Source organism: Muntiacus reevesi, chromosome X, assembly GCF_963930625.1.
Source record: "Muntiacus reevesi chromosome X, mMunRee1.1, whole genome shotgun sequence".
Classification (NCBI taxonomy): domain Eukaryota; kingdom Metazoa; phylum Chordata; class Mammalia; order Artiodactyla; family Cervidae; genus Muntiacus; species Muntiacus reevesi.
Genome location: NC_089271.1, coordinates 55768248 through 55794849, shown reverse-complemented (window position 1 = coordinate 55794849; position 26602 = coordinate 55768248). Strand labels below are relative to the sequence as shown.

The 26602-nt window shown below is 41.2% G+C and overlaps 1 protein-coding gene and 1 pseudogene across 3 annotated transcripts; both read left to right on the top strand.

The window, feature by feature from the left end:
* The first annotated feature begins 3034 nt into the window (after nt 1-3034).
* Nucleotides 3035-9355, top strand: LOC136154473 (serine/threonine-protein phosphatase 2A catalytic subunit beta isoform pseudogene; annotated as a pseudogene).
* Nucleotides 8797-24800, top strand: RGN (regucalcin). Of its 3 annotated transcripts, none has more exons than XM_065915466.1 (8): nt 8797-9071; nt 10684-10706; nt 10921-11098; nt 13909-14091; nt 20995-21210; nt 22840-22971; nt 23331-23485; nt 24391-24800. In XM_065915466.1, the coding sequence occupies exons 3-8, from the start codon at nt 10930-10932 to the stop codon at nt 24439-24441; spliced, it is 906 nt and encodes a 301-aa protein (XP_065771538.1). In that variant the 5' UTR covers nt 8797-9071; nt 10684-10706; nt 10921-10929; the 3' UTR covers nt 24442-24800. The 3 variants fall into 3 exon arrangements, with proteins under 3 accessions (XP_065771538.1, XP_065771536.1, XP_065771539.1); XM_065915464.1 differs by having other exon boundaries at nt 10918-11098; XM_065915467.1 differs by lacking the exon at nt 10684-10706.
* The last annotated feature ends 1802 nt before the right edge of the window (nt 24801-26602 follow it).

Genomic DNA, 26602 nt, shown 5'->3' with positions numbered 1-26602 from the left:
CCCAGGTTCAATCCCTGGTCAGGGAACTAAGATCCCACAAGCTTTGTGGCATGGCCAAAAAAAAAAAAAAAAAAAAAAGTACATTAGAACAAAAAGGGAAGAAACTCTCATGAGGAAATTGTTTAAAAAGATAATATTTTTAACATAAGAGACTATACTAGCTTTGTTTCTATACTTCAAGGATTAATGAATGGTAGCTTTAGATTTATTTAGATTGGTAAAATTGTCAGTGGCCTGAGTTATTGTCCAACCAGCTGCAACCTCAATATCCATATATCTGTTTATCTCTTTCTCTTTCTTGTGTTTGTCAAAATGTGGTTTCTGCTGGTTCACTGGGATGACCCAGAGGGATGGGATGGGGAGGGAGGTGGGAGGGGGGTTCAGGATGGGGAACACATGTAAATCCATGGCTGATTCATGTCATGTATGGCAAAAACCACAATACTGTGAAGTAATTAGCCTCCAACTAATAAAAATAATTGGGAAAAAAAACAAAACCATAAAAAAAAAAAATGTGATTTTTGTATCAATACATTCTTCCTTCTCCTTCAAAAAGGAACATAAATAGCCTTTAAAAAGTAAAATTTCACATGTGTCTGAAGCTGTGCATGCTGTCACTCAGTCGTGTCCAACACTTTGCAACCCCAGGGGCTGTAGCCCACCAGTCTCCTCTGTCCATGGAATTTTCAGGGTACGAATACTGGAGTGGGTTGCTATTTCCTACTGCAGAGGATCTTCCTGACCCAGGGATTGTACTTGAATCTCTTGCATCTCCTGCACTGACAGGCAGATTCTTTACCAATGCACCACCTGGGAAACCTTGTCTGAAGCTGGGTCCTCCTTAATTTTTTTTGTCCCTCTTTCTCTGTGTTACCTCTTTAGGAAACTTTTAAAGATTAACTGATCAAAAACCATTCAGTTGTTATGTGTATGTACACTTTTTCAGTCCAAATTAAGCCATCAAAATGTCTAAAAACAAGAAAAGAAACTTATTAATGATGCTTCTTTTTGTCAACACTGAAAAGTGTACTTACATAATAGCCTTTGTTATTCTAATTATGAGAAAAGAACTTAATTCCAAGATGAAGGAGTGTTTTTGATACAACTGAGAGTCTTTATAAATTAGTTTACCATTTAAAAATAATGTTACCACAATATTTTAGTTTGTACAAAACCAGGGTTAAATTATTTAAACTTTCTAAATTTCTTACACTGGTTTTATGATTTAATTAAGTTACCATTGTCTCCATAATTTTATGAGAAAATATATATACACGCAATTAAATGACAATAACAAATGTCTTTTTAAAGAGTTTAATTTTATGAAATTCTTAAGTTGCTACAAATCACAAAAATTTAACATATTAGCTAAAACTGAAATTTCCACATCCTGACTACCTTTAAGGCCTTAGATAAAAGGTTAAGTTAATTAATAAATAATCCTTGGCTATCTGGACAGTTTCTATGTAAGAAACAGATACAAAACCCTGGTCATTGAACACAATTTTTTATTCTTATCTCCTGGAATGGCACTGTCCTTATCTTCCATAAATTCAGGAAAAGTGAAGAGAACTAATGAGATTTCAAAACCAAAATATTTAAAGCTCTCAGAAACTTCTCGAATGTCCATGGCCTAAAGTCTTGCCATTATCCTTAACAGCAGTAAGATCTGTCTCCTCTAGGATCCACAAGTTACCTCCTTCTGAGTAAATAATGGGTTGCCCCATGGATTTGGAAAGTACTCTCCATCTTAGACTCTACCCTATGACATGATTATATCACTAATTACAGCAGGGGACTCATACCTCCAGTTTTATCACCAACAAGTACAGCTGTTTTGTTTTTGTTTTTTCTTTTTCCAAAACACCCACCTAAGCAGCCTCTGCATGATCCCAAGCCTGAAGGCTTGGCTGCCTGAAGAGGCATTAGAGAAAACTGCCCTTGAGCCTCAGTGGAAAAGAGATTTTCAGGTACTGTTAGCAACTGACCCAACCAAACTCCAAAGTACTGACGTTTATGTTTTCCGACTTAAAAGACACATATGACTTCATCCTGAATACTGGATGGCCATTCCATTGGCACAATTTAACACTATTCTTAGGATCCCTCCAGGAACTGCTGACTGCAGAAGTGGACAGCTTCTGCCCAAGGTTAATCTCATTCTTCAGTGGCCTGTTTCTTTCCCTTTACCACTCATCATGCCTGTTATTGTACTTTACACTCCCCAGTAAGTCTTCTCAATATGTTCTCCCTTACCTTCATCCTGCGACTTTTGACCCTATATGACCTTCTGCCACTTAAAAAATAAAACGTCCTGACAGGTCTTTCTCAAACTATAACTATCGCTCTGAACTTAACTGTTTGCTGACAAAATTTTAATCATTTTTCTTTTAAACACTTGAGAAGATACATTTCCTATTAAGGCCCATTCTGGTTCTTCTGGGATTCCCTGGTGGCTCAGATAGTAAAAAATTTGCCTGCAATGCAGGAGACCTGGGTTTGATCCCTGGGTTGGGAAGATCCCCTGGAGAAGGAAATGGCTACCCACTCCAGCATTCTTGCCTGGAGAATCCCATGGACAGAGGAGCCTGGTGGGCTACAGTCCATGGGGTCACAAAGAGTCAAACACGACTGAGGCACTAACACACTTGTCTGGTTCTTAAGTTTCCCTTACATCATTAATCCCAAACTTTGATCATATAATAACTGACCTCCAGTTGTGCAGCTCAGGTTCTGGTCCTTCTACTCCTCCGCATCCCACCACCTCCTGACGCTGGGCATGACGTCACCACACCCCCAGCCGCCGTTACAGAGAACAGAGCTCTGGGGCTAGAGCAAGTGGAGGAGGACAGTGGCTGGTGGCCAAGCACAGAAGGGCAAGCTAGAGGGCCAGTGCTAGCGCTGAGCAACCACCAGTACCTGCACAAGTACCCCGGGAACCGGCAACAGCGTGTGCTTGTGGCCCGTGTGAGGGTGGCAGCGCGGAAGGAGCGCGGTTCGGGCAGGTGGCATCGTGGAAGGAGCGCTTTTCGGGCGGGTGGCATCATGGACGAGAAGGTGCTCACCAAAGAGCTGACCAGTGAATCGAGCAGCTGAACAAGTGTAAGCAGCTGTCCGAGTCCCAGGTCAAGAGCCTCCGCAAGAAGGCTAAAGAAATCCTAACAAAAGAATTCAGTGTGCAAGTCGTTTGATGTCTAGTCACTGTCAGTAGAGATGTGCATGGGAAATTTCACGATCTCATGGAATTGTTTAGAATTGGTGGCACATCACCAGATACAAATTACTTGTTTATAGGTGATTATTTTGACAGAGGATATCATTCAGTAAAAACAGTTACTCTGCTTGTAGCTCTTAAGGTTCATTACTCTGAATGTATCACCTTTCTGCAGGGTAATCATGAAAACAGACAGATCACACAAGTACATGGTTTCTATGATGAGTGTTTAACAAACTCCAGAAATGCAAATGTTTAGAAATATTTTACAGATCTTTTTGACTATCGTCCTATCACTGGATAGGATATCACTTCCTATTACTGAATGGGCAGATCTGTCTACATGGTGGCCACTCAGCAGCCATAGATAACACTGGATTACATCGGAGCACTTGATCGTCTACAAGAAGTTCTCCATTAGTGTCCAGTGTATGACTTGCTGTGGTCAAATCCAGATGAACGGTGGAGGTTGGGTTATATCTCCTCAAGGAGCTGGTTACACCTTGGGGCAAGATATTTCTGAGACATTTAATCATGTAAATGGCCTCACATTGGTGTCTAGAGCTCATCAGCTGGTGATGGAGGAATATAACTGGTACCATGACCCAAATGAAGTAATAATTTTCAGTGCTCCAAACTGTTGTTATCCTTGTGGTAACCAAGCTGCAATCATGGAACTTGATATTCTAAAATACTCTTTCTTGCAGTTTGAAGATACTCCCAGCGCCTTACAGAAGTGAGCCACATGTTGCTCATGGTACCCTAGACTGCTTCCTGTAATGAAATTTTAAACTTGTACAGTTTTGCTCTTCCCATGCCATATAATGGATATGAGAAGAGCAACTCCACAAGTGTCAGAGAACAGTTAACACTCAAAAAAACTTGTTTTCACATGGACCAAAAAGATGTGCCATATAAAAATGCAAAGCCTCTTGGAAGGACTGATGAAGGACTCAGCTGAAGGACTGATGCTAAAGCTGAAGCTCCAATACTTTGACCACCTGATGCGAAGAACCAACTCATTGGAAAAGACCATGATGCTGGGAAAGATTGAAGGCAGGAGAAGAAAGGGACAACAGAGGAAGAGATGGTTGGATGGTATCACTGATTCAATGGACATAAGTTTTGAGCAAGCTCCAGGAGATGAAGGACAGGGAAGCCTTGTGTGCTGTAGCCCATGGGGTCACAAAGAGTTGGCCACGACTGAGAGGCTGAACTGAACTTGTCATCAACAGCCATGACCACTTTAGAATGAACCAATTCATTCCATGCTGAAGCGACACTGTTGGTCAAGAAACCAGTTTCTGGCCTACCGCTGTTTGTAGTTACTTTGCTTTCTCTGAGAAACTGCAGAGAGTAAAATGTAAACATTAACACCTTGTGAATACAATTTAACTTCCATTTAGCTATAGCTTTAGTCATTACGACTGTAGATAGGAATAGCAGCAATCATTGGAGCTTAATGAATATTTTTAAAAATAAGTACCAAAGCCTCCCCTCCACTTGTGAGTTTTGAAATCATTTTGTTTATTTTTAGGGATACCATTTAATTTAATCATATGATTTGTCTGCGCTTGATTTATCTTCACTTTTAAAATCTTGGCCTCAAATTGTTCTTTGTTACTGTCAGAACCTGGTGAGTTGTTTTGAACAGAGTTTTTTTTTTCCTCCCTCCTATAAAATGATGTTACTGCACAAGAGCACTGCAGTGTTTTTTCATAATAAACTTGTGAACTAAGAATTAAGAAAGTCAATTTTAATTGATCAATGGGCAAGACTGGTGTTGTTTATTTAAAAGATGCATCAATTGATAAATTTTAGAATCTGTAGAATTCTAGATAAAGAAAAATAAGAATCAAGGCCACTAAAAAAAAAAAAAAAACTGACCTCACATCAACAAAATACTTCTACTGAGGCTTGTTGTTCAGTTGCTCAGTCATGTCCAACTCTTTGTGACCCCATGGGCTGTAGCACACCAGGCTTCCCTTTTTTTAACCTTGCCACAGGGCTTGCAGGATCTTAGTCCCCCAACCAGGGATCAAACCCAGTCCCCCTGTGGAAGCACGGAGTTCTAATCATTGGACCACCAGGGAAGTCCCTGGTACAAATAGTTGTTCTTTTCAGAGACATTCTTTGGGGAACTGTTTACTTCCACTCACATTATCTGCCCATTTTAAGGGACATGTAATTAGCTCATGCAAAATGATACTTATACTTCCAAAAAAGTCTGTGCTCCATTAGGATACCATTTCTTATGTGGACATCAGACTTTTGCCCACCCGCCACACACTAACTTATCCAATATGTTTGAGGTAATTGTTAGAGATTTTCAGATATTTAAAACTTCTTAAAACCTCTCTTCCAATGGATCAAATTCTCATGAAAAGTAGAGGGAAACAGCCGAATCTAGACAGCTCCCAGAAAGGTAACTGACTCTTCACGCATTCTCTGTGAGCTGCGGTTCCCACAGTGGTGATAAGGTGGCCCCAAACCTGTCTCTGATCTTAACAGATGCCATAAATGACACAACTTCTACTCTAGAAGACTCCTCCACCCCACCCCACCCCAAAAATGTGTAAATTAATTAGCCAGATTGTCACTAGCAGTCTTATAGCCCTTTATTTCCTTGGCTAGCAGAGGAAAGGGTTCTCCTTTAGCAAACACCTCTTGATGTGCTTACATAAATACTACAGGTCAATAGAACAATTTCTGATGAGGCTAAAAGAAAAAGGCATCAGGTTGTCTACAAGAGACCAGCTGAACCGTAAGACATGTTTCCATGGCCTGGGTTGGGTCACCTAGGCTCCTATGTCAGGGTCTATTACAAGGATGAATGATCATCATTTTGTGTCTGGTAACTGCCTGTGGTGCTTTGGGGCAGAGCCTGTCCAGAGTCTTAAATGCCACTGAGCAGCCCTTGTCACATCACAAGATTCAGCACCTCATCCTGCAATAAAAGGAGAAAGAGAGACTTGCCCAAGTCCTTCTGCAGACAGTTTTCTCAGTGTTACCTCCAGATCAGCAAAATCTCAGTAACAGTGATGATTAGAATACATAGATTCGTGTCCTGTAGCCTGACCTCATCTGCCCTTGGATGAAAGGGAAGAGCAAGAAAGACATGCAGCCCCTGACATGCAGGAGCTGGCCTGGCACTCACAGCAAGGCCTTGGTGCTCTCCTGTTGAACATGCCCAGTTTCACAGATTCCCAACATCAGACAAGGCTACTCTGTGACTAATGGATCAAGACAAAAACTAGACTAATAAACATTGTCCAAATTCCCAAAATGACTAAACATCACCCTCTCCTAGCTCCTATAAGTGGGTGCTGCTTCTTTGTTAATCACTCCCTTTGCCTCACCTTTCTAGATAAAAATTAATATACCCAATCATAGAATCACTCTCACTTTCTAACAACCTCCAATCGTTGGAATCTCCCCCACAAATCACCTTATGTGAGGCCACATCCCATAAAAGAATCTAACACCTTCTTATTGAGACATCCCGTGGTGTGTATGTTCTCCCTCATGACAAGGAATCAATGAACTCAGATTTGCACGGCTGGATGAACAAATTAATGAATAAAAGGACTTACATCATAATAAAAGATCCAGTTCTCAGTCAGTGTGATGAATATCATAATGAAACATAAAGACAGGATGCTGTACAAGTGACATGTCAAAGCCAGGGGTGTCATTGAAGGCTTCCTGGGAGAGAGGAAACTAGGGTGAACCTTAGGTAGAAGTTAGCCCAGTACAGAGGCAGGGGTTGGATTTAGTGGGAGGAAAATAATGTTTTAGTCAGAGAGAGTAGTAAGTTCAAAGGCAAGAAGCAGAGAGAGTATATAACTAGACCATGACTGAGGTCAAGAAGGGACTACCAACAAAAGTCTTCTGGGCCTTATATGCTTTTAGGTCCACTGAAGGGTGGTAGGATCAGATTGTATTTTATGAAGATTCAATAACCACATACTGTGATCAAAGTTAAAAAATCATTTACCTCCAGATGTTAAGATGGATACAGCATCACTTTTGTTGTATTGCAAAAAAGGCATAAATTGAATTAACCTTGAGGAAAAATTAAATGATCACAAATTAAGGAATATTCTACATTTTGAACTCCAAAAATATCAATGTCATGAAACAAAATAAGGCTGAGGAGCTGTTCCAGGTTCAAGGAAACTAAACATGACTAAACACCATGCTTTGCCCTGGACTGGATTTGGGAATGAAATACTTTTTTTCTTTTGCTAGAGAGGATGTCAATGGGACAACTGGTGTAACTCAGCTAGATAATACTATGGCCATGTTAATTGCCTGATCTTGGGAATTCCCTGGTGTTCCAGTGGTTAGGACTCTGCATTGTCACTGCTGCTGAGGGCTCAGATTCAATCCCTGGTCAAGATTTCCAGGAGCCATGTGGCATGCTCCGCCCCCCGCAAAAAAAAATCACCTGATCTTGATAGTTGTACTGCGGTTATATAAGAGAATGTCTTTGTCTTCTGGAAATGTGCATCACATTTAGGTAAAGGAAAATCATGTCCATAACTAACTCTCAAACTGTTTAGAAAACTGCTCAGAAAAAAAAAAAAAATATATATATATATGTAAATGAGAGAAGCATAAAGCAAATGTGGTAAACTGTTAATATTTGGGGAATCTAGGTGAAGGATAGTCATGAATTCCTTATATTATTTCAGCAACTATTTTGTAAGACTGCAACTTATCAAAATACAATTACCCCTTCCTTACCAAAAAAATAAATAAATAAAAGCATGTAGTTGAAAAGTTCTATGTGTCAGCACTGTGGTGGGAACTGGGGAGGTGAGAGTGAATAAGATGCTCCCATACCCTACTGGACTCACAGTGAGACGGGATCTCCAAGAAGATAACAATTTGGGCAAAAAGTGGGGAAGGCCTGAATGAACTAGGGCAGTGCCAACATAATTAGAAGAACACGGAAGGGGCAATATTTATGACCTGGTGACTAACTGAACTTGAGGTAGGGAACAAGCAAAGTCTAGTGAGGTGTCAGAGGAAGACGCTGGACAGGAAGAAGACACAAGAGAACCTCAACATCTGGAGAGGTGTACAGCACAATGATTCACAATTTTTAAAAGGTTATATTCCACTTATAGCTATTATAAAATATTGGCTATATTCTGTGCTGTACAATATTTTTTGCATCTTATTTATTTTATACATAGTATATTATACATATATATAGTGTAATAGTTTATGCCTCTTTATTCCCTACCCCTGTCTCTTACCCCATTCCCCTTCCCTCTCCTCACTGATAACCACTAGCTTGTTCTCTATATCTAAGTCTGCTTCTTTTTGTTACTAGTTTGTTGTATTTTTTAGATTCCATCTATAAGTAAGATCCCACAGTATCTGTCTTTCTCTGTCTGGCTTATTTCACTTCACATCAACTAAAACCTCTCCTCTTCCTCAACCATAAAAAAAAAAAAAAAAAAAAAAAAAAACGTTTTGCAAGAGTTGGCCTCCAGCCTGCCAACTCTTCTCCACTAGGAAAACTGAAGATTTGTTTAACCGCTTTGAACTTTCCTTTTGAACCTGTTTGTGTTTAATCAGGCTCTCGACCCAATCTCTCATCGAGGCATTTCAGTAACTTTTCTCTGTTAAGTCAGATAACCTTTAGCTATCCGTCCAAACTCCAAAGCTTGGGTTCACTGGGCCCCAAGCCTCTGCCCCACCTCCCTGCCCCGGGTGGCTCTGCCAGATTCTTGCAGCGGAAGAGTAGAGGACAGCGTGGAGGGAGCCGATCCCCACCCCCACCCGCAGCTCCGTCCAGACGACTGTCCACCTGACCTCCAGCCTCCTGCTAGTCATCAGCCTGGTGAGTTCTCCGAGTCGGGCCGGCCTCCCGGTCCCCTCCCTGGAGCGGGGCCATCTGGCGACAGCCACCCCCACCCACAAACCCGCGCGGCCGGAAGAAGACCGATCGCCTCTGCCACCCAGGGGACCCGCGCCCCGCGCGCGCCCCACGGGGCCAACGGGGGTTGCGGACTAGGCAGGCGCAACCTTCAGCGTCCCGCGGTCACGCGAGGCCGCAGCTGCGCCACCAGCGGGTGTCAGGCCCTCTCACCCACACAGATGGCCCCGCGCAGCGCGGCCATATGACGTCGTGTCCCCGCCGGGCGGGCCACCCATTCACGGCTATGGCCTCCTCTCACGCCCTGCTCTCCGACGCCCGAGCGGAAAGGGGTCATTGGCAGAACCTTCACCCAGCTTGCATCACGGAGCGTGGGGCTCAAAGTTGCGATTGCAAAATTCCCGCGTCTGATCTCGGGCCTTATCTCAAATTGATAGCAGGAAGGCCTTTGGAACCTCTGCCAATTTTGAACAACCAGTGAGATGCTACAGTGCTGGCAGGCTGTACGTGAGGATGATTTGAGCTGTATATTTCTTAAAAAAAAAAAAAAAAAAAAACTGTTTATCGAAGGAAATATTAAACCAAAGATTACTTTTCTTTTTTCACCCTGTCATTAATTTGCCCATCTGTGTGTGGAACCACTGACTTCAAATCAGATAGCTGTCAGGAAAAAGGATAAAGATGCAGGCAATTTTGATTATCATTAGGACAGAGTTTGGGAAAGAGAGACGTCTCTGGAAATTTGTCTGTCTTTCCTCTCCCACATGAGTTGCTTAAGTAAGGATTTTTTTCTTTTCTGGTAATTTTTCTGTTTCTTCTACCAGTTCACCAGTCACAGCCTCTGGCCTAAAAGCCCCAGCATAGAATGTTCCTGCCTGTGGAGTTCCAAGAATCCTTGCCAAACTGGCAGGGTGCCTTCCTAGGTAGCAAGGAATAGCTGAGGACCTGTCAATTCCTACAAGGGTACCCCAGAGAGGTCCTATTCTCCCCCTTTTCCGGTGTCTGAATTTGAAAATGAATGTTATAGAGAAAAGACTGGTGGTTACCGAGGGTTTGGGGGAGGGATGAAGTGGGACATTGGGGTTAGCAGATATATAGAATGGATAGACAAGGTCCTACTGTACAGCACAGAGAACTGTATTCAATATCCATTATTAACCATAATGGAAAATAATATATTAAAATGAATGTACATATATATGTATAACTGAATCACTTTTATGTACAGCAGTAATTAACACAACATTGTAAGTCAACTATACTTCAATTTTAAAAAAGAAAATGGATGTTAGTTCTAATTTAGTGTATTTAGCGCATTTCTAAAAATGCAGAGAAGGAAGATTGGCCTTTGGGCAGTGAGAGAAGGCAATCAACACCATGGGCGGATCTGAAGGGCAGAGAAGAAGGTGACCTGCAGACGCCCAATGAGGGAACTGTCCGCCCCCTGACCAGCTTTGGAGGCTTGGGTGCTGGCATAAAAGCAGCCTTGCCTTGTCCAACCAGCCAGCTCTCTCTGGGGGTCAGCTAGAGCCAAAGTGTGGATGTTGGAGTGTTGTTTTTGTTCTCTTTTTTACAGAAACCTTGAAGAAAAAAACACTGGTAAGTTGATTGAAGATGTCCTGTGTTATGGCTTCTTTTTTCTTTTTTATGCATCTCCTCCTGCCGCATTGCATATTTTGTTTTTACCTGGAGAAAGTGTGTCCAGCCTTTCCAGTTCCGATTTTAAAAACAGCCTCTATCGGGATCTTACCAGTGTCTTAAGTCAGGTGTTTTGCTGAATTTGCTCTATGCATATCTCTGTTGCCTTCGGTAGGTCTCCCCCATGACAATGTCTTCCATTAAGATTGAGTGTGTTTTGCGGGAGAACTGCCACTGCGGTGAGTCTCCAGTATGGGAGGAGGCGTCCAACTCTCTGCTCTTCGTAGATATTCCTGCCAAAAAGGTTTGCCGGTGGGATTCTCTCAGCAAGCAAGTGCAGCGAGTGTCCGTGGGTAAGGATGAAGGATGGTCCTGGATCTGCCAAGACAGCCATTTCTTCCCTGGGGAGGGGCGGTCACCTGGTGTGTTTTTCCTCTGGGACTTGATTGTTAAAGCTTATGCTTGAAAACTATTGTATTTTCTTCCTTTTTGGATCCCCCACTTTGACCCAAGAGTAAAATCTGGATAGTCAATACTTTCTTCTTCCCCTGTGGGTGCTGTGCCACATTCCCTATCTTGTTTGGGATAGTGAGTCACCAGGCCAAGAAAGTAGGATCTTTCCTTAATACCTTCAGACACCTGCATTGAAAGTTGGAGACCCAGTTTGTGGCACAACAAAGGTTATCTACCTTGGGTCAGTCCAAAGTTTTAGTTTGCAAACAAATAAAAAACAACAGATTTATCCTCTCTTTGAATGTGCAAAGAAGAGCTTTTGAACTTAGAAAGCATAAACCGGGACTTTCTGTTTGTTGTTCTAAATGGGATTCACAAGAGAGTTTCAAGTGCCTGTTACTGGTCCTGTGATTTCCCAAGGAGGGGTTTATCACCTTCTATGGCCCAAGGGTATGGGCTTCAGTAGTGATAAAGAAGTTTCTTTTCCTTATTGTGCTGGTGGAAAAGAGATACCAGGGTCCTGTGACCTTAGGACACTCTCTCAATTCAGAACTGGGGACTTTTTCTTTTTAATGAGAGGGAACAGCTTTTAATACACTCAGGGACATGACTGTGGCTAAAGGCAAAAATGACTATGACCTGCTATGATCAGAGTGGGAGGAGGGACCCACGACCTTCTCTAGTCTCCCTTTCCTAGGGTGCACATATTAGGGATATATGTGAATTGTGAAAGTCACTCAGTCCTATCTGACTCTTTGCAAACCCATGAACTATACAGTCCATGGAATTCTCCAGGCCAGAATATTTGAGAGGGTAACCTTTCCCTTCTCCAGGGGATCTTCCCAACCCAGGGATCAAAGCCAGGTCTCCTGCATTACAGGTGGATTCTTTTTACCAACTGAGCCACATGGAAGCCCAAGAATCCTGGAGTGGGTAGCCTATCCCTTCTCCAGCGGATCTTCCCGACCCACGAATTGAACCGAGGTCTCCTGCATTGCAGGCAGGTTTTTTTTTACCAACTGAGCTATCAGAGAAGCCCAGGGATATATACCTACCACTAATCTGCAAAACAAAGACAAAAACCCAAAGCCTCCAAAGGGCTTAAAAGCTAACCAGGTAGCTCAACTGATAAAAGAATCTGCCTGCAATGCGGGAGACCCCGGTTCGATTCCTGGGTTGGGACTGAACAGACTGAGTGACTAAGCACAGAATACAGCACAGGCCACAGGTTGGGATCCCTGATGAGGATGTGACGCTCCTAATTGTGTCCTGCACATTCCCTGGGAGTGTTCCCAGTTGGAATGTGTGTGTGAGTGCTCAGTCGTGCCCGACTGTTGGTGACCCCATGGACTGTAGCCCGCCTGGTTCCTCTGACCATGGGATTCTCCAGGCAAGAATACTGGAGTGACTTGCCATTTCCTCCGCCAGGGGATCTTCCCAACATAGGGACCAAACCCGAGTCTCTTGCATCTCCTGCTTTAGCAGGCAGATTCTTTACCACTAGCGCCACCAGGTGGTAAAGAATCCGCTAGCACCACCAGATGGTAAAGAATCAGCTAGCGCCACCAGGTGGTAAAGAATCCGCCTTGCCAATGCAGAAGATGTAAGAGACACAGGTTCGATCCCTGGGTTGGGAAGATCCCCTGGCGGAGGAAATGGCAAACCAGTCCAGTATTCTTTCCTGGAGAATCCCGTGGACAGAGGAGCCTGGCGGGCTACAGTCCATGGGGTCACAAAGAGTCAAACATCACTGAGCACACACACACACACATTCCCTGGGACAATTCACGGCTGGAATCCACTTCTTTGCAGGGCTTTTAGCTAAGAGCCGTTCCCAAACACCCAGCTGCTCCCAAGCATTGTCTTGTACAGAATAGCTGCTTGCGAAATGTTTATATCATAAATTCTGTCAATTTGTTTCCCTTGAGCAGTCACCACAGTAGTCAATCTATCCACTTAAAAAAATTTTCAATGGAAAAATATTAAACCCAGGAAACCTAAAATTTAAATATACAAAATAGAGTACTATAAGGACAATGTGATTTTTAAATCACTGCATCTACATTTCTTTTCTTTTTCACTATGCATACTACCAAAAAGGATTTGAACATTTTTTTTTCAATTAAAAGTATACAAAGTATGTCCCTTAAAAAAAGATAAGTCCTAATTAAAAAGAAAAACAAGACAAGCCCTTTTTTGGAGAGAGAGATGGCACAAAACCCTGTTGCTAGAACAAAACATAATTTTTGTCTCTGAATTTCCTGAAGATCAGACAAATTGAGTATCACTTCTTCTGTGTCAACTGTCCTGGTACACACACACACACACACACACACACACACACACACACACACCCTTAGAAACCTGGTACACACACACACACACACACACACACACACACACACACCCTTAGAAACCTCTCCTCTGAACTTGCTTTGGTGCCTGCCCCAGTGTATGGTGAGTGCTGTGGTTTGACTTCTCTGCTTCGCCCACTAGCTGGGTTTCATCCATCTTTCCATCCCTGTTGCCCAGAACAGCACACAGAGTTCACGCTCAATGAATATACTCGGTTATGTAGCCTGCACTGTTTAACAGAAAGGAGGGAGCACTCCTGTTGTCAAAGAGCTGCACACACCTAGATTTGCGGGGTAGCGTGATGGCTGCAGTGTGACTGCTGGCTACCTTCTGACTGCTGCTTTTGCCTCTGCAGATGCCCCTGTCAGCTCTGTGGCCCTTCGCCAGTTGGGAGGCTATGTTGCCACAGTTGGAACAAAGTTCTGTGCTTTGAACTGGGAAGATCAGTCAACAGTTGTCTTGGCCACAGTAGATAAAGAGAAGAAAAACAATCGATTCAATGATGGGAAGGTGGATCCCGCTGGGAGATACTTTGCCGGTATGGTTTATTTATAGCACCTACTTACTGAGATTTGGAGCTTCCCAGGTGGCTCAGTAGTAAAGAACCCCCGCCAAAGTAGGAGATGCAAGAGATGAAGGTTCGATCCCTGGGTTGAGAAGATCTCCTGGAGGAGGGCGTGGCAACCCACTCCAGTATTCTTGCCTGGGACAAAAGAGACTGGTGGGTTACAGTCCATGGGGTAGCAAAGAGTCAGACATGACTGAGTGATTTTAAAAAAACAAAAGAATATGACTTATAAAAGTCTCACAGCTGCAGTGGTAAAAGAAGTATCCATAATGGGTCTTGGGTTTTTCTTTTCTTATTACTTCAGTCACCTGTATAAAAAAAAAAAAAAAATCCCATGAGAAAAACTTCATAGATATTCCTTTCAATTGCTGCCTGAGGCAGACTAAAATTTGTATGGTATTTTTGTAGTTTAAATAAGTTTTAAGACAAGGTTATATTGTGATTGCTTTTTAAATTGGAAATAATTTCAAACTTATAGGAAAAAAAAGTAAGAACAGCACAAACAACACCCGTATAGCCTTTACCTACTGCTGCTGCTGCAGCTAAGACGCTTCAGTCGTGTCCGACTGTGTGCGACTCCATAGGCAGCAGCCCACCAGGCTCCCCCTTCCCTGAGATTCTCAAGGCAAGACCACTGGACTGGGTTGCCATTTCCTTCTCCAATGCGTGCAAGTGAAAAGTGAAAGTGAAGTCGCTTGGTCGTCTCCGACTCTTAGCAACCCCGTGGACTGCAGCCCACCAGGATCCTCCGTACATGGGATTTTCCAGGCAAGAATACTGGAGTGGGGTGCCATTGCCTTCTCCCATAGCCTTTACCTAGACTCACCTATTATCAGCATTTTGTTCTGTCTGTTCTTAGTACATATAAACATTTTTCTCCAGGATCATTTGAAAGTAAGTTGTATATATCATGTATCTTTACTGCTAAAATACTTCCCTGTGAATTTCCCAAGAAAAAAATGACATATTCTTACATAACCACAATACAGTAATCAATTCAAAGAAGTTTAAAAAAAAAGAAGTTTGACATTATACAACAATTTTATCTGATGCACTGCCTACATTCCAGTTCTGTCAATTCACCAGCCTTTCTACATATATATTATTTAAATATAATATAGTTTTATTATTAAATATATAATATATTATATAAAATGTATACTATATCATTAAATGTCTATATTTTATATATTTAAATATATAATCTATTTATATAGTTTATATAAACATTTTATATAAAAATGTTTTTAATAGTAGTATTTTTCCTTCTAGTACAGAATCCAGTCTAGGATTGTGTACTGCATTTAGTTGTCATTTCTCTATCATCTTTTTTCATCTAGAACAGAACATAGCCTTTCTTTGTTTTTTATGACATTGCCATTTTTGAAGACTACAGTCCTACCCAACTCTCCTCTTTTTGATAGAACATTCCTCGTGTTGTTGCATTTGTCTAATACTTCCTTGTGATTAGATTGATGCTATATATACATTCATGGCTGGAATCACTGCACAGTTCTGTCCTTCTCAGGGTTCCCATCTGGGTACCATCTGTTCCCCATCAGTGATATTAGTTTTGATCACCCAGTTGAGGTATTAGATTTCTCTACTGCATAGTTACTATGTTTAATTGAGAATTATAAGCAGCTTGTGGGGTTTGTTAGTGATATATTACTGTGTAACAAATTACCCTGAAATTTAGTAATTAAAATAACAAACATCTATTATCTTCTGAAGGTCAAAACCTGAGTCCGGCTTAGCTGAATGGTTCAAGGCTATGTCATGAAATTGCAGTCAAGTTGTTGTTTGGGGCTGTAGACTTGGAGGAGGCTAGAATCTCTGAAGTGGTCTGGAGGATCTGCTTCAAAGCTCACTCACATGGCAGTTGGCAAGAGGTTTCAGTTTCTTACTACGTGGGCCTCTCCATAGGAATACCCAGGACCTGGCTTCCCTAGATCCGGTGATGAGAGGGAGGGAGGGAGAGAGAGAGAGAAAGAGAGATGGAAGCTACAGTCCTATTATAAGCAATCTCATATATAAATAATATAGCATCACTTCTGCTGGGTACCATTGGCCACATAATTATGGAGGGGACTAGACAAGGGTGTGAATACTGGGAGGCAGGGATCATTAAGGGCCATCCTAGAGACTGGCTACAACATGAGCAGACACTTTAAGTCCAAGCAAATATCCTGGTACTCATCAAAATTTCTCCCTTAGGTTTTACATTATTTGATGATTTTTGCTTGAAGCCATCTTTAAGAGGATGGCTGCAGAATGACTTATACACAGCTTAAAATGAATTTTAAGTCTATGTTGAAATTAATAATGCATTTCATGTTTAGTTCTCATTTTTATCCCAGCATAACAACCCTATAGTTAGCCAAGTGTTAGGTGCTCAATTGTGTCTGACTCCTTGCGAACCCATGAACTGTAGCCCACTAGGCTCCTCCATCCATGGGATTCTCCAGGAAAGAGTACTAGAGTGGGTAGCTATTTCCTCTTCCAGGAGATCTTCCCGACCCAGGGATTGAACCCAGGTCTCCTGCATTGCAGGCAGATTCTTTATGTCTAAGCTACTAGGGAAGCCCAATAATTAGCCAAAGTTGATTCTAAATGCCTGCTGTTTCCACTCCCCACTCAGCCCCTCACATCATCAGCCATGCTATCCTAGCTCCATTCACTTTCAACATTGAAGGTAGGTAAGATCTGAGCAGGTGGTGTGAATAGTTTCCCATCCACCTGGACTTTATACAACCACAGATTTAGTCCAAGACAGGTTGAAAGATTAAAGCTGAGAATCCATTGGAAGCCCTTCTGCCAGTAATTTCTGTGGGATGAAGAAATATGATCAGATACCCTGCCTCCTGTTGAAATTGATTTTCTCTCTCCCTCTTGGCTAGAAGTGTACAGCTCTGTGGCACTTGGTGAGACAAAATTATAATGTCCTCAGAGGCCTGATTTCTTAGCCTGAAGTCCCCAGTCCCCAGTTCTTAACCTTTGCCCTCTGGAGACCCCATAAAGTTGTAGGCATCAGTGTGAGTATATACACTGGTCATGTGCATCTGTCAGTAATATCAGAGAAACTTTTACTACAGAGTGTTCATAGCTTTCGGCAGGTATTGAAAGCTGTCCCTGGCCCAGAAAAGGGTGAGATTGTCTGATAATCTGGATGGGGTCTCTTAGTGGTGGGTAGTACCCTGAAGGTGTCCCAACACCCATGTTCTCACCTGTCGGGGCTCACTACTAGACAGTGACACCAGGTCTCCAGATTGTTCTTCCTCACTAAAGAAAAGCCCTTTCCAATCAGTGGGGGATTCACTTTCATGTCCCAGACATTTCTTTCTGTGAGGCAGGTAGTGGGGGAAAGAGATGAGTTGGGGAGGGGGCACAGTGGAATAGTAACGAAACAAGCCCAACCGTCTTATAGCAAGAAAATAGGGAGGAAGGATCTACCCTGTCCAGCTTCCTATTCAGGCTTCCCAGTTCCAGTCCATTTTGCTCTAAGTCATTCTTCTTTCAGATGGAGTATGTCACAGTAAATGAGCTTTCCAATTTCTACATTATGTGAAATTCTACTCTGTCCCCTGAGATCACACTCAAATCTAAGTGAATTTTCCATGGGCACTTGAGTTAATGGAGTGTTCTCTACAAATGTCACTTAGGTCCAGTTGGGTGATGGTGTTCAGTTCTTCTATTTCTTTGCTGATTTTCTATCTATATGGATCTATTATTGAGAAAGGGATGCTGACATCTCCAGCCAGATTTATGGATTTGTCTGTTTCTCCCTTCAGTTCTGGCTTTTCTTTTGTGTATTTTAAAGCTCTGTTGTTAAGCACGTGAACATTTAGGATTATTATGTCGGCTTAGTAAAGTGACCATTTTCACAATATATAGTACTCCTATTTATCCCTGGTAACTTCGTTTGCTCTAAGTATATCTTATCTGATATTAACATAGCCTCTGCAGTTTTTGAAATTAATATCTGCATAGTATATATCTTGGGCTTCCCAAGTGTCACTAGTGTTAAAGAACCCACCTGCCAATGCTGGAGATGCAAGAGATGCAGGTTTGATCCCTGGGTGGGGAAATCCCCTGGAGTTGGAAATGGCAACCCACTCCAGTATTCTTGCCTGGAGAATCCTATGGACAGAGGAGCCTGCCAGGCTACAGTCCATGGGGTCACAAAAGAGTCAGACACGGCTGAGCGACTAAGTACACAAGCACATGCTTTAACTTAGAGCTACCATTTTATTACTTTCTCTTCTTTCCTGCTGTATTTCTTTGTTATTCTGTTTCCCTTTTCCTGCCTTCTTTTGGGTTATTTGAGTATTTTATAGAATTCAATTTATTTATTGTGATTTTCATCATATCTTTCTCTGTAATTTTTTAAGAACTCCTGAAGGGGTTGCAAATATACAGTTAATTTTTCAGTCTATCTAGAACCAATATTTTACCACTTCAGTTAATAATCACCCATTTATGCTATAATTGTCTTTATATACATAAATTAAAAATCCCATCAGAAAATGTAATTTTTGCTTTATATTATATTTACTCATACATTTACTATTTCTATAGCTCTTTCTTCATTTCTGATATTCTTTTGGGTATTTTTTCTTTTGATATTTCCTTTCTATCTGAAGAACTTCCTTTATTGATTCTTTTAGAGCAAGTCTGCTGACTATGAGTTCTCTTAGTTTTACTTCACATGAGAATGTCTTTATTTCTCCTCTGTTCTTCAAGGGTATTTTCACTTAATCTAGAACCCTACCTAGGTTGACAAATTAAATATGAATCACTTCCTTCTGACCTCCAGTTTCTCATGAAAAATCAACAATCATTATTCTCCTATATATAGTATGTCATTTTTTCTTTTATTAATCTTAAGGATTTCTATTTAACCTAAGTTTTTGGAAATTTGATTACGATGCATCTAAGTATAAGTTTCTTTGGACTGATCTTGTTGAGGTTTACTCAGCTTCTCAAAGGGCTTCCCAGGTTGACACAAGTGGTAAAGAACCCTCCTGCCAATGCAAGAGACATAAGAGAAATGGGTTTGATCCCTGGGTTCAGAAGATCCCTTGGAGGTAGCTCATAGTTCAGTCACTCAGTTGTGTCCAACTCTTTGCAACCCCATGGACTGCAGCACTCCAGGCTTCCCTGTCGTTCATCATCTCCCGGAGCTTGCTCAAACTCATGTCCATTGAGTCAGTCATGCCATCCAACCACCTTGTCCTCTGTCATCCCCTTCTCCTCCTGCTTTCAATCTTTCCCAGCATCAGGGTCTTTTCCAATGAATCAATTCTTCACATCAGGTGGCCAAAGTATTGGAGTTTCAGCTTCAGCATCAGTCCTTCCAATGAATATTCAGGACTGATTTCCTTTAGGATGGACTGGTTTGATCTCCCTGCAGTCCAAGGGACTCTCAAGAGTCTTCTCCAGCACCACGGTTCAAAAGCATCAATTCCTTGGAGGAGAAAATCAATCAAACCCCTCGGAGGAAAGCATGGCAACCCACTCTGGTATTCTTGCCTGGAGAATCCCATGGACAGAGGAGCCTGGCGGGCTACAGTCCATAGGATTGCAATGAGTCAGACACAACTGAAGTGACTGAGCACACATGCACCCACCAGTTCCAACCTGCTTTCTATTAGGTGGCATTAAGTGTGCCACTCAGTGGTCAGTCTGAGAATTAAAGTTCTATCCATTAGCTCCATTCTCCAAGTCTTTTAGTATGCTAATTAGAATCAGATACATGCATGGACAAGCAGATCACAAACAACTTTATGAGATTGCATTCCTGAGCATCATCCCTCTTCACTAGCTTCTAGTACTTTCCAGCTTCCTGGAGCTCTCCTTTTCATTCCTCCAGCCAAAAACCACCCACTTCTATGATTATTCTGCCTCCAGGGCCAAGTGGCAGGCAGAGAGAGAGGAGAACATGATAACAACAGCATTTGAGCTTTCCTTTTGTCCCTGAAGCTTCACTAAATGGAGAGGAATGGCACCTTTGATTCCTGTAGTTTCCTGTTGCTGATGGCTCTCTGCCTTTGCTACCCTAGCTGTAAAATTGTCTGGGGGCTGGTGCATGAGAAAATGGAAAAAAGGGAGTGGAATATAAGCAGGGGATTTCTTCCACTCTCTCTCTGAGCCGAAGGGGTGTTTTCTGCTCCTTGTGCCAGTTTCGGAGGTTTCTCTTGGACCTCGTTCTGCCTGCACCACAGTGCTCACTTCCACATTTCAGGCTGGGTTGAGTTCAGGCTGGGACATGTGCTGTTCTGTGTTTGGTCGCTCACTGGAGGATAAAATGGAGAACTTGAGAAGTCGCCACTGGTTAGGTGATACTTCAAATTCTGTGTTCTTCTCTAAGCCAACTCACATCACAGAGTTCTGAAAAGCTACGCTGTGTGTTTTGTCCAGGTCTTAGAATTTGCTTAAGGCTTTCCTGGTGGCTCAGATGGTAAAGAATCTGTCCACAGTGCAGGAGACCCAGGTTCGACTCTGGGTCGGGAAGATTCCCTAGAGGAGGAAATGGCAACCCACTCCAGTGTTCTTGCCTGGAAGATCCCATGGATGGAGGAGCCTGGTGGGCTACAGACCATGGGTTCGCAGAGTTGGACATGACTGAGCAACTAACACTAGAGTTTGCTCAGTGGGAGAAAATGAAGTTGGTGCAGATGTCTTGAACTAGAACCTCTCCATGGCAAGCAAGGTAGTTGCCATTTAAAAAAAAAAAAAGCATAGGACCCAGATTGGGACTGTATCATCATTTCCTTGATTTAATCATGGGGAAGGAGCCCTGGTGAGAGAAGATGACACCATGCACAGGCAGGATGCTGTGTGGCTGAGCTCCATGCTCTTTGGGTTTTGTAGGTACCATGGCTGAGGAAACAGCTCCGGCAGTTTTGGAGCGCCGCCAAGGGTCCTTGTACTCCCTCTTTCCCGATCACCATGTGGAAAAGTACTTTGACCAGGTGGACATCTCCAATGGTTTGGATTGGTCTCTGGACCACAAAATCTTCTATTACATAGATAGCCTGTCCTACTCCGTGGATGCCTTTGACTATGACCTGCAGACGGGAAAGATCTGTATGTGCCTTTTCATTATTTTTCATGGTATCTTTTTCATATGCATATGACTAGTCAGCTGCTACTCCATTAATCCATTTGAAAAGGTCCTTACTTTTCAGAGAACTGCCCAATGTTATAATTCCAATATAGTAATGATTACACAGACTTGACTATGCTGCCAGTCAAGCCATGGCTGTCAGCAGGAGACCTGGGTTCAATCCCTGGGTCTCAGCCATGGCTCTCATGGCTTTAGCTCTCAACTCAGTATGGCCACAGTTAGCATAAGATGGCTAGGTCCTCAATCTTTTTTCTTGCAACCATCACTAGAAAGAGGCTCACTGTAAAACGGATCCTGTTCTGCTGGCCAGTGTTTAAAGTCAAATAATATACAGCCGAATGGGACAAAAGAACAGATAATCAGAGTTTGGGGTTGATATTTCTTATTTGTACTTTAGTTAACTAAAGGCAAATACTCAAAGACAAATTAAGAACCATTCAAAATGGAAAAATAAAAAAGGTAGTTACAGATTGTTCAACTCTACCACTGGGCTCTAAATGAGCCATAGTTGAAAGCTGTGAGGGAAGGAATTATTGGGAGGAATTTAAAAGGGCATGCTTGAAACTTTCATGCAAGGTGCCAGACCACAAGAGCAAAACCAATCATAAAAATGACTTGAAAAATATCCTAAGAGTCTCATGCAGATTTAATCAGAAAATTTCCAGCATAAATGTTTTGCTTTGAAATATGTAGTGCCCTATTTCATGACTGTTTTTACCCATTTTACTTACACATGGTTTCAACATTCCTTCCATTATACCTCAATCTGATTACTGTAATGACTTGGATTGTATAGTGTAAAGTTCCTATGAATTTTGATGTTTGTTTTATTTTGTATATTATGATTTTCTTTAAGGCCAGCCAGCTGGTTTCAAAATACCCCCTCTTTTCAGAAACAAACCCTTCTAATATTTAGTTTCAATAAGGTGGTTTTGGAGCATTTAATCAAGCAAAAACAAAGCCTATACATCTTGACAGTTTTTGTGCAAGAACTATTCACAAATCAGACCCAGGTCCTCGGCAGTGAGAGCATGGAGTCCTAACCACTGGACCGCCAGGGAATTCCACAAAGCAGGCAGTTTTGGAAGTAAAACAGCAAAGGTTTAACCATAGACTGAAGTGTATCTGAGGTGGACAAGCAGGGCTTCAGTTCAGGTCAGCCTCAAAAAGGTCTTTTGGTATTTTATTAAGAATTCTGTTTTCCTTTTTCTCTCCTCCTCTGAAAGCTTAAGAGATCTGTGTCTGTATGCAGACTGAAGGGAGCAAATCCACCCCAAATCCTGCAGTAAAAAATCCTTCGTTGAGGGGTGCCCACTCATGTTTCTAAACTTTTTTAGAGTTAGAAATCCTCCTGAATCATCCTGCCTGGGGCACCCACTTGTCAGACCCTGGATAAGCAGAAGTAATCAGCATTTATAATCAACTTGATTGCTCATTGTTTGATGCTCACTAGTGAGTGACCTGTGGTTTTGGGTGTGTGTGTGTGTGTGTGTGTGTGTGTGTGTGTGTGTGTGTGTGTGTGTGTGTGTGTGTGTGTACGTGTGAGTGTGGTTTGGTGTTGTTTTGGTTTGTTTTCTTTTTCACCATAGCCAACCGCAGAAGTGTTTACAAGCTGGAGAAAGAAGAACAAATCCCAGATGGAATGTGTATAGATGTCGAGGGGAAGCTCTGGGTGGCCTGTTACAATGGAGGAAGAGTGATCCGTTTGGATCCTGAGACAGGTAGGCCCACAGCAAAATGATAAATTCCCACCGTGTCTAGAAAACACCAGACACTAGGGGCCAGAGAAGCTTCCTTACTAATGAAGTTATAGAGAAATATATTAAAAGGTCTCAGTTGGATGATTTTGGAAATAAAGGCCAAAGATAAAGCCCAAAATGTTATGTTCAGAACTCCTTTACCTGTAAAGGTAAATCTTTTTTCTCAAAAGAAATTGTCAAGGAAGGTAGCTGAAACTCCTGGGAGAATTGACCTTCAAATCTTCTTTGAACTTTCCTATTGCTCCACAAGGGGTCCCAAAAGGTTGTGTACTTGGAGATTTACTAGAGCTAGACTTTGAATGAAATATTTGGTGATCTAGGGAAAAGACTCCAAACTGTGAAGTTGCCTGTTGATAAAACAACCTCATGCTGCTTTGGAGGGAAGGATTACTCTGAAATGTACGTGACCTGTGCCCGGGATGGGTTGGACTCCAAGGGTCTTCTGCAGCAACCTGAGGCTGGTGGAATTTTCAAGGTGATCTGGCTATCTCTTATATTTTCAGGGTGAGGTGGGAGATCTTCAGTTAAGTAACTCAGTGATTAGCATACTTTCCAAACACAATTCTACTTGGCATTTTAAACTCATTGTGCTAGACTTAAAAACATTTTATTTAGATTTTCTAGACCTTAAGTTAGGCTTTCCTGGTGGCTCAGTGGTAAAGAATCTGCCTGAAATGCAAGAGACATGGGTTCAAGATTCCTGTTAGATCCCTGAGTCGGGAAGATCCCCTGGAGAAGGAAATGGCAACCTATTCCAGTATTCTTGCCTAGGAAATCCCATGGACAGAGGAGTCTGGCAGGCTACAGTCCATGGGTCAACAGAATCGGACACAACTTAGAGACTAAACCACCACCACCACATACCTTAAGTTATTTGAAGTCCAGGACAATGTGTTTAGCTTACTTTGGACAGTACTTTAAAATATTTTTTGCTTCAGTAGTGTTGTCTAAATTCTATAAACCAGTAGAATAGGCTTGGAAAATCAGTGTTTAAAACACGCTGATAAGATTAGTTGATTGCTTTGATGTTACAAGAATATTTTCAGGTTCTTAACTTTTTGGCAGTGAAATAAACACTGGTAAAAATTATAGACTTCTTGAGTTGAAAAGAAATGTAGAAATCCCTTGCTAAACAGATGGGAAGAAGATAGTAATAAATTCGGTTTTCAATCCTAGTTGTAAATGGTTGCTAGTTGAATTACTCTCATGTGAATAATTGGTTGGACCAAAAATACTTAATCAAATAATTCTTTTTTATTATAGGAAATAAAACAAGGATAATAGTTGGCTAAATATACTATCATGAATCATAAAAATGCTTTTGGAGAATACTTGTGAATTACCTTGTATCAGAGTTTCTCTCTTTTCTTTTTTTAACAGATAACTGGCCTAGGAGTCAAAGGAATCCCTCCCTATCCTTACACAGGATGAGTGACATCCTCTTCCTAGTGGAGGAGATGTAGAAGACAATCAGAAAATTCTGGAGCTGAAATTTCCATCTAGTTACCAAAAACATGAAGCAATGACATTAACAGAATTAAATTTTTATTTACAATTTTTAAAAGGTAGAGTATTTCTAACAAGGGGTGACAGGTGGTCTTGATAACCTAATATGAGGCCTTCTGCAAAGGTACTATAGAAATATAGATGTGTTTAACTATCAATGAAGCCTCTTGATTCTTTGCAAATTGCTGGTAGAGTTGGGGGAGAGGGAAGAGACTGTATCTGTTCTTTACTCTGCATTCCATACTTACTATACCTAAAGCTTCAAAACACTAATAAATAGTAGTCTGGCAATGACTTATTGTGATTATGTACCTTTTTATTTTCATCATAATCAAATAAAAAATGCTGCAAAAAATGTTTTAAATACTGCAAAGCCAGCCTATCTTCATCTTACTCTTCCTATATGTTATTTTACAAACTAAAACATTGCTAGAGGATAAGAATCAAACATTTTGGCAAAATGCATGGTTCCAACTGCCACCTAGATGTAGATGTAAAAGTAATGTATCACTTTGGAAAGACACTTTTTAAAAAAATAGCTTTAGTGAGTTATAATTGACCTACACATATTACATATTTAAAGTGTACAGTTTGATAAGTTTGACATATGTGTGTGTGTGTGTGTGTGTGTGTGTGTGTATTCATGGAACCAACACCTCAGGTAAGATAATGAATCTATCCACTACCCCAAGAGCTTCCCTATGTCCCTTTGTGTCTTTCCTTTGGTCCTTCTGTATGCCTGTCCCCAGCCCCAGGAAACCACTGATCTGATTTCTGTCACTATAAATTAGCCTTAAAATTGAATACTGTGATCTCTCAACTTCTTTTTTTTCAAAATTGCTTTAGCTCTTTTAGTTCCTTTGGCCTTCCGTATAAATTTTAGAATCAGCTTGACTATATCTACAGAAAAATCCTGGAGCAATTTTAATTGAAATTGCTTTAAATCTGTAGAACAATTTGAAGAGAAATGGCATTTTTACTATTTTGATTCTTCCAATCCATGAACATGGCATGTTTTTCCAATTATTTAATCTTGTCTGACTTCTTTCATCAGCATTTTGTAGTTTACAGCATACAAATCTTACACATGTTTTGTTAGATTTATATCCAAGTATTTCATTTTCTGGAACTATCATAAGTATCATTATTATTTAAATTTTTTGTTTCCAGTTGTTCATTGCTCACTTATGGAATTGGTGTTTCTAGGTTGACCCTGCATCTGATGACTTTACTAACCTCACTTGTTAGTTCTTTATTAGTTCCTTGAGTATCTCTATAGGTTTTCTGAGGTTCTTTGAATATATAATCATGTCTTCTGTGAGTAAGCAGTCTTATTTTGTCCTTTATAATATGTACATTAACTTCTTTGTCTTGCCTTATTGCACTGACTACAGCTGCTGGTATTATTTTGAATAAGAATAGTAAGGGTGGATATCATTACCTTATTCCCAATCTTAGGAAAAAAGCATGGAATCTTTGTTCATTAAATATGATGTTAGCTGTAGTAATTTTTGTAGATGGCCTTTCTCAGGTTGAGGAATTTCTGTTCTAGTTTAGTTTGCTGAGAGTTATTATTTTTATTATGGGTGGATTTTTATCAATTTTTTCTGCATTTGTTGATATGATCATGTGGCTTTTCTTTTTTATACATTGTTATCATAGATTTTTATTCCTCGGATAAACCCTGCCCTGGATGGTGGTGTATTAATCTTTTTATGTATTACTGAATTCAACCTTCTAAAATTTTGTTGAGGATTTTTGCATCTGTGTTCATCAGGAATATTTGTCTCTAGTTTTCTTTATTTCTACTGTCTTTGTCTGGTGTTGATATGAAGATAATACTAGCCTCAGAAAATAAGTTAGAAAGTAGTCCCTCCTCTTCTATTCTCTGGAAAAGAGAATATGGCTATTTATTCTATAAATACTTAGCAAAATGCACCAGTGAAGCCATTTGGACCTGGAGATTTCTTTTTCAGAAGGTTTTTCAAACTTTCCTAAGTAATTATAAGGCTATTCAGGTTATCTATTTAATCTTGGTGAGGTTTGCTAGTTTCTGACTTTCAAGGAACTGTTCATTTTCATATAA

Coding starts and splice junctions, on each gene's coding strand:
- RGN (XM_065915467.1), top strand. CDS start 10,930: ATGACAATGTCTTCCATTAAGATTGAGTGTGTTTTGCGGGAGAACTGC. Junction 21,211..22,839: donor CCTGCAGACGGGAAAGATCT/GTATGTGCCTTT, acceptor TTTTCACCATAG/CCAACCGCAGAAGTGTTTAC. Junction 22,972..23,330: donor CCGTTTGGATCCTGAGACAG/GTAGGCCCACAG, acceptor TTGGTGATCTAG/GGAAAAGACTCCAAACTGTG.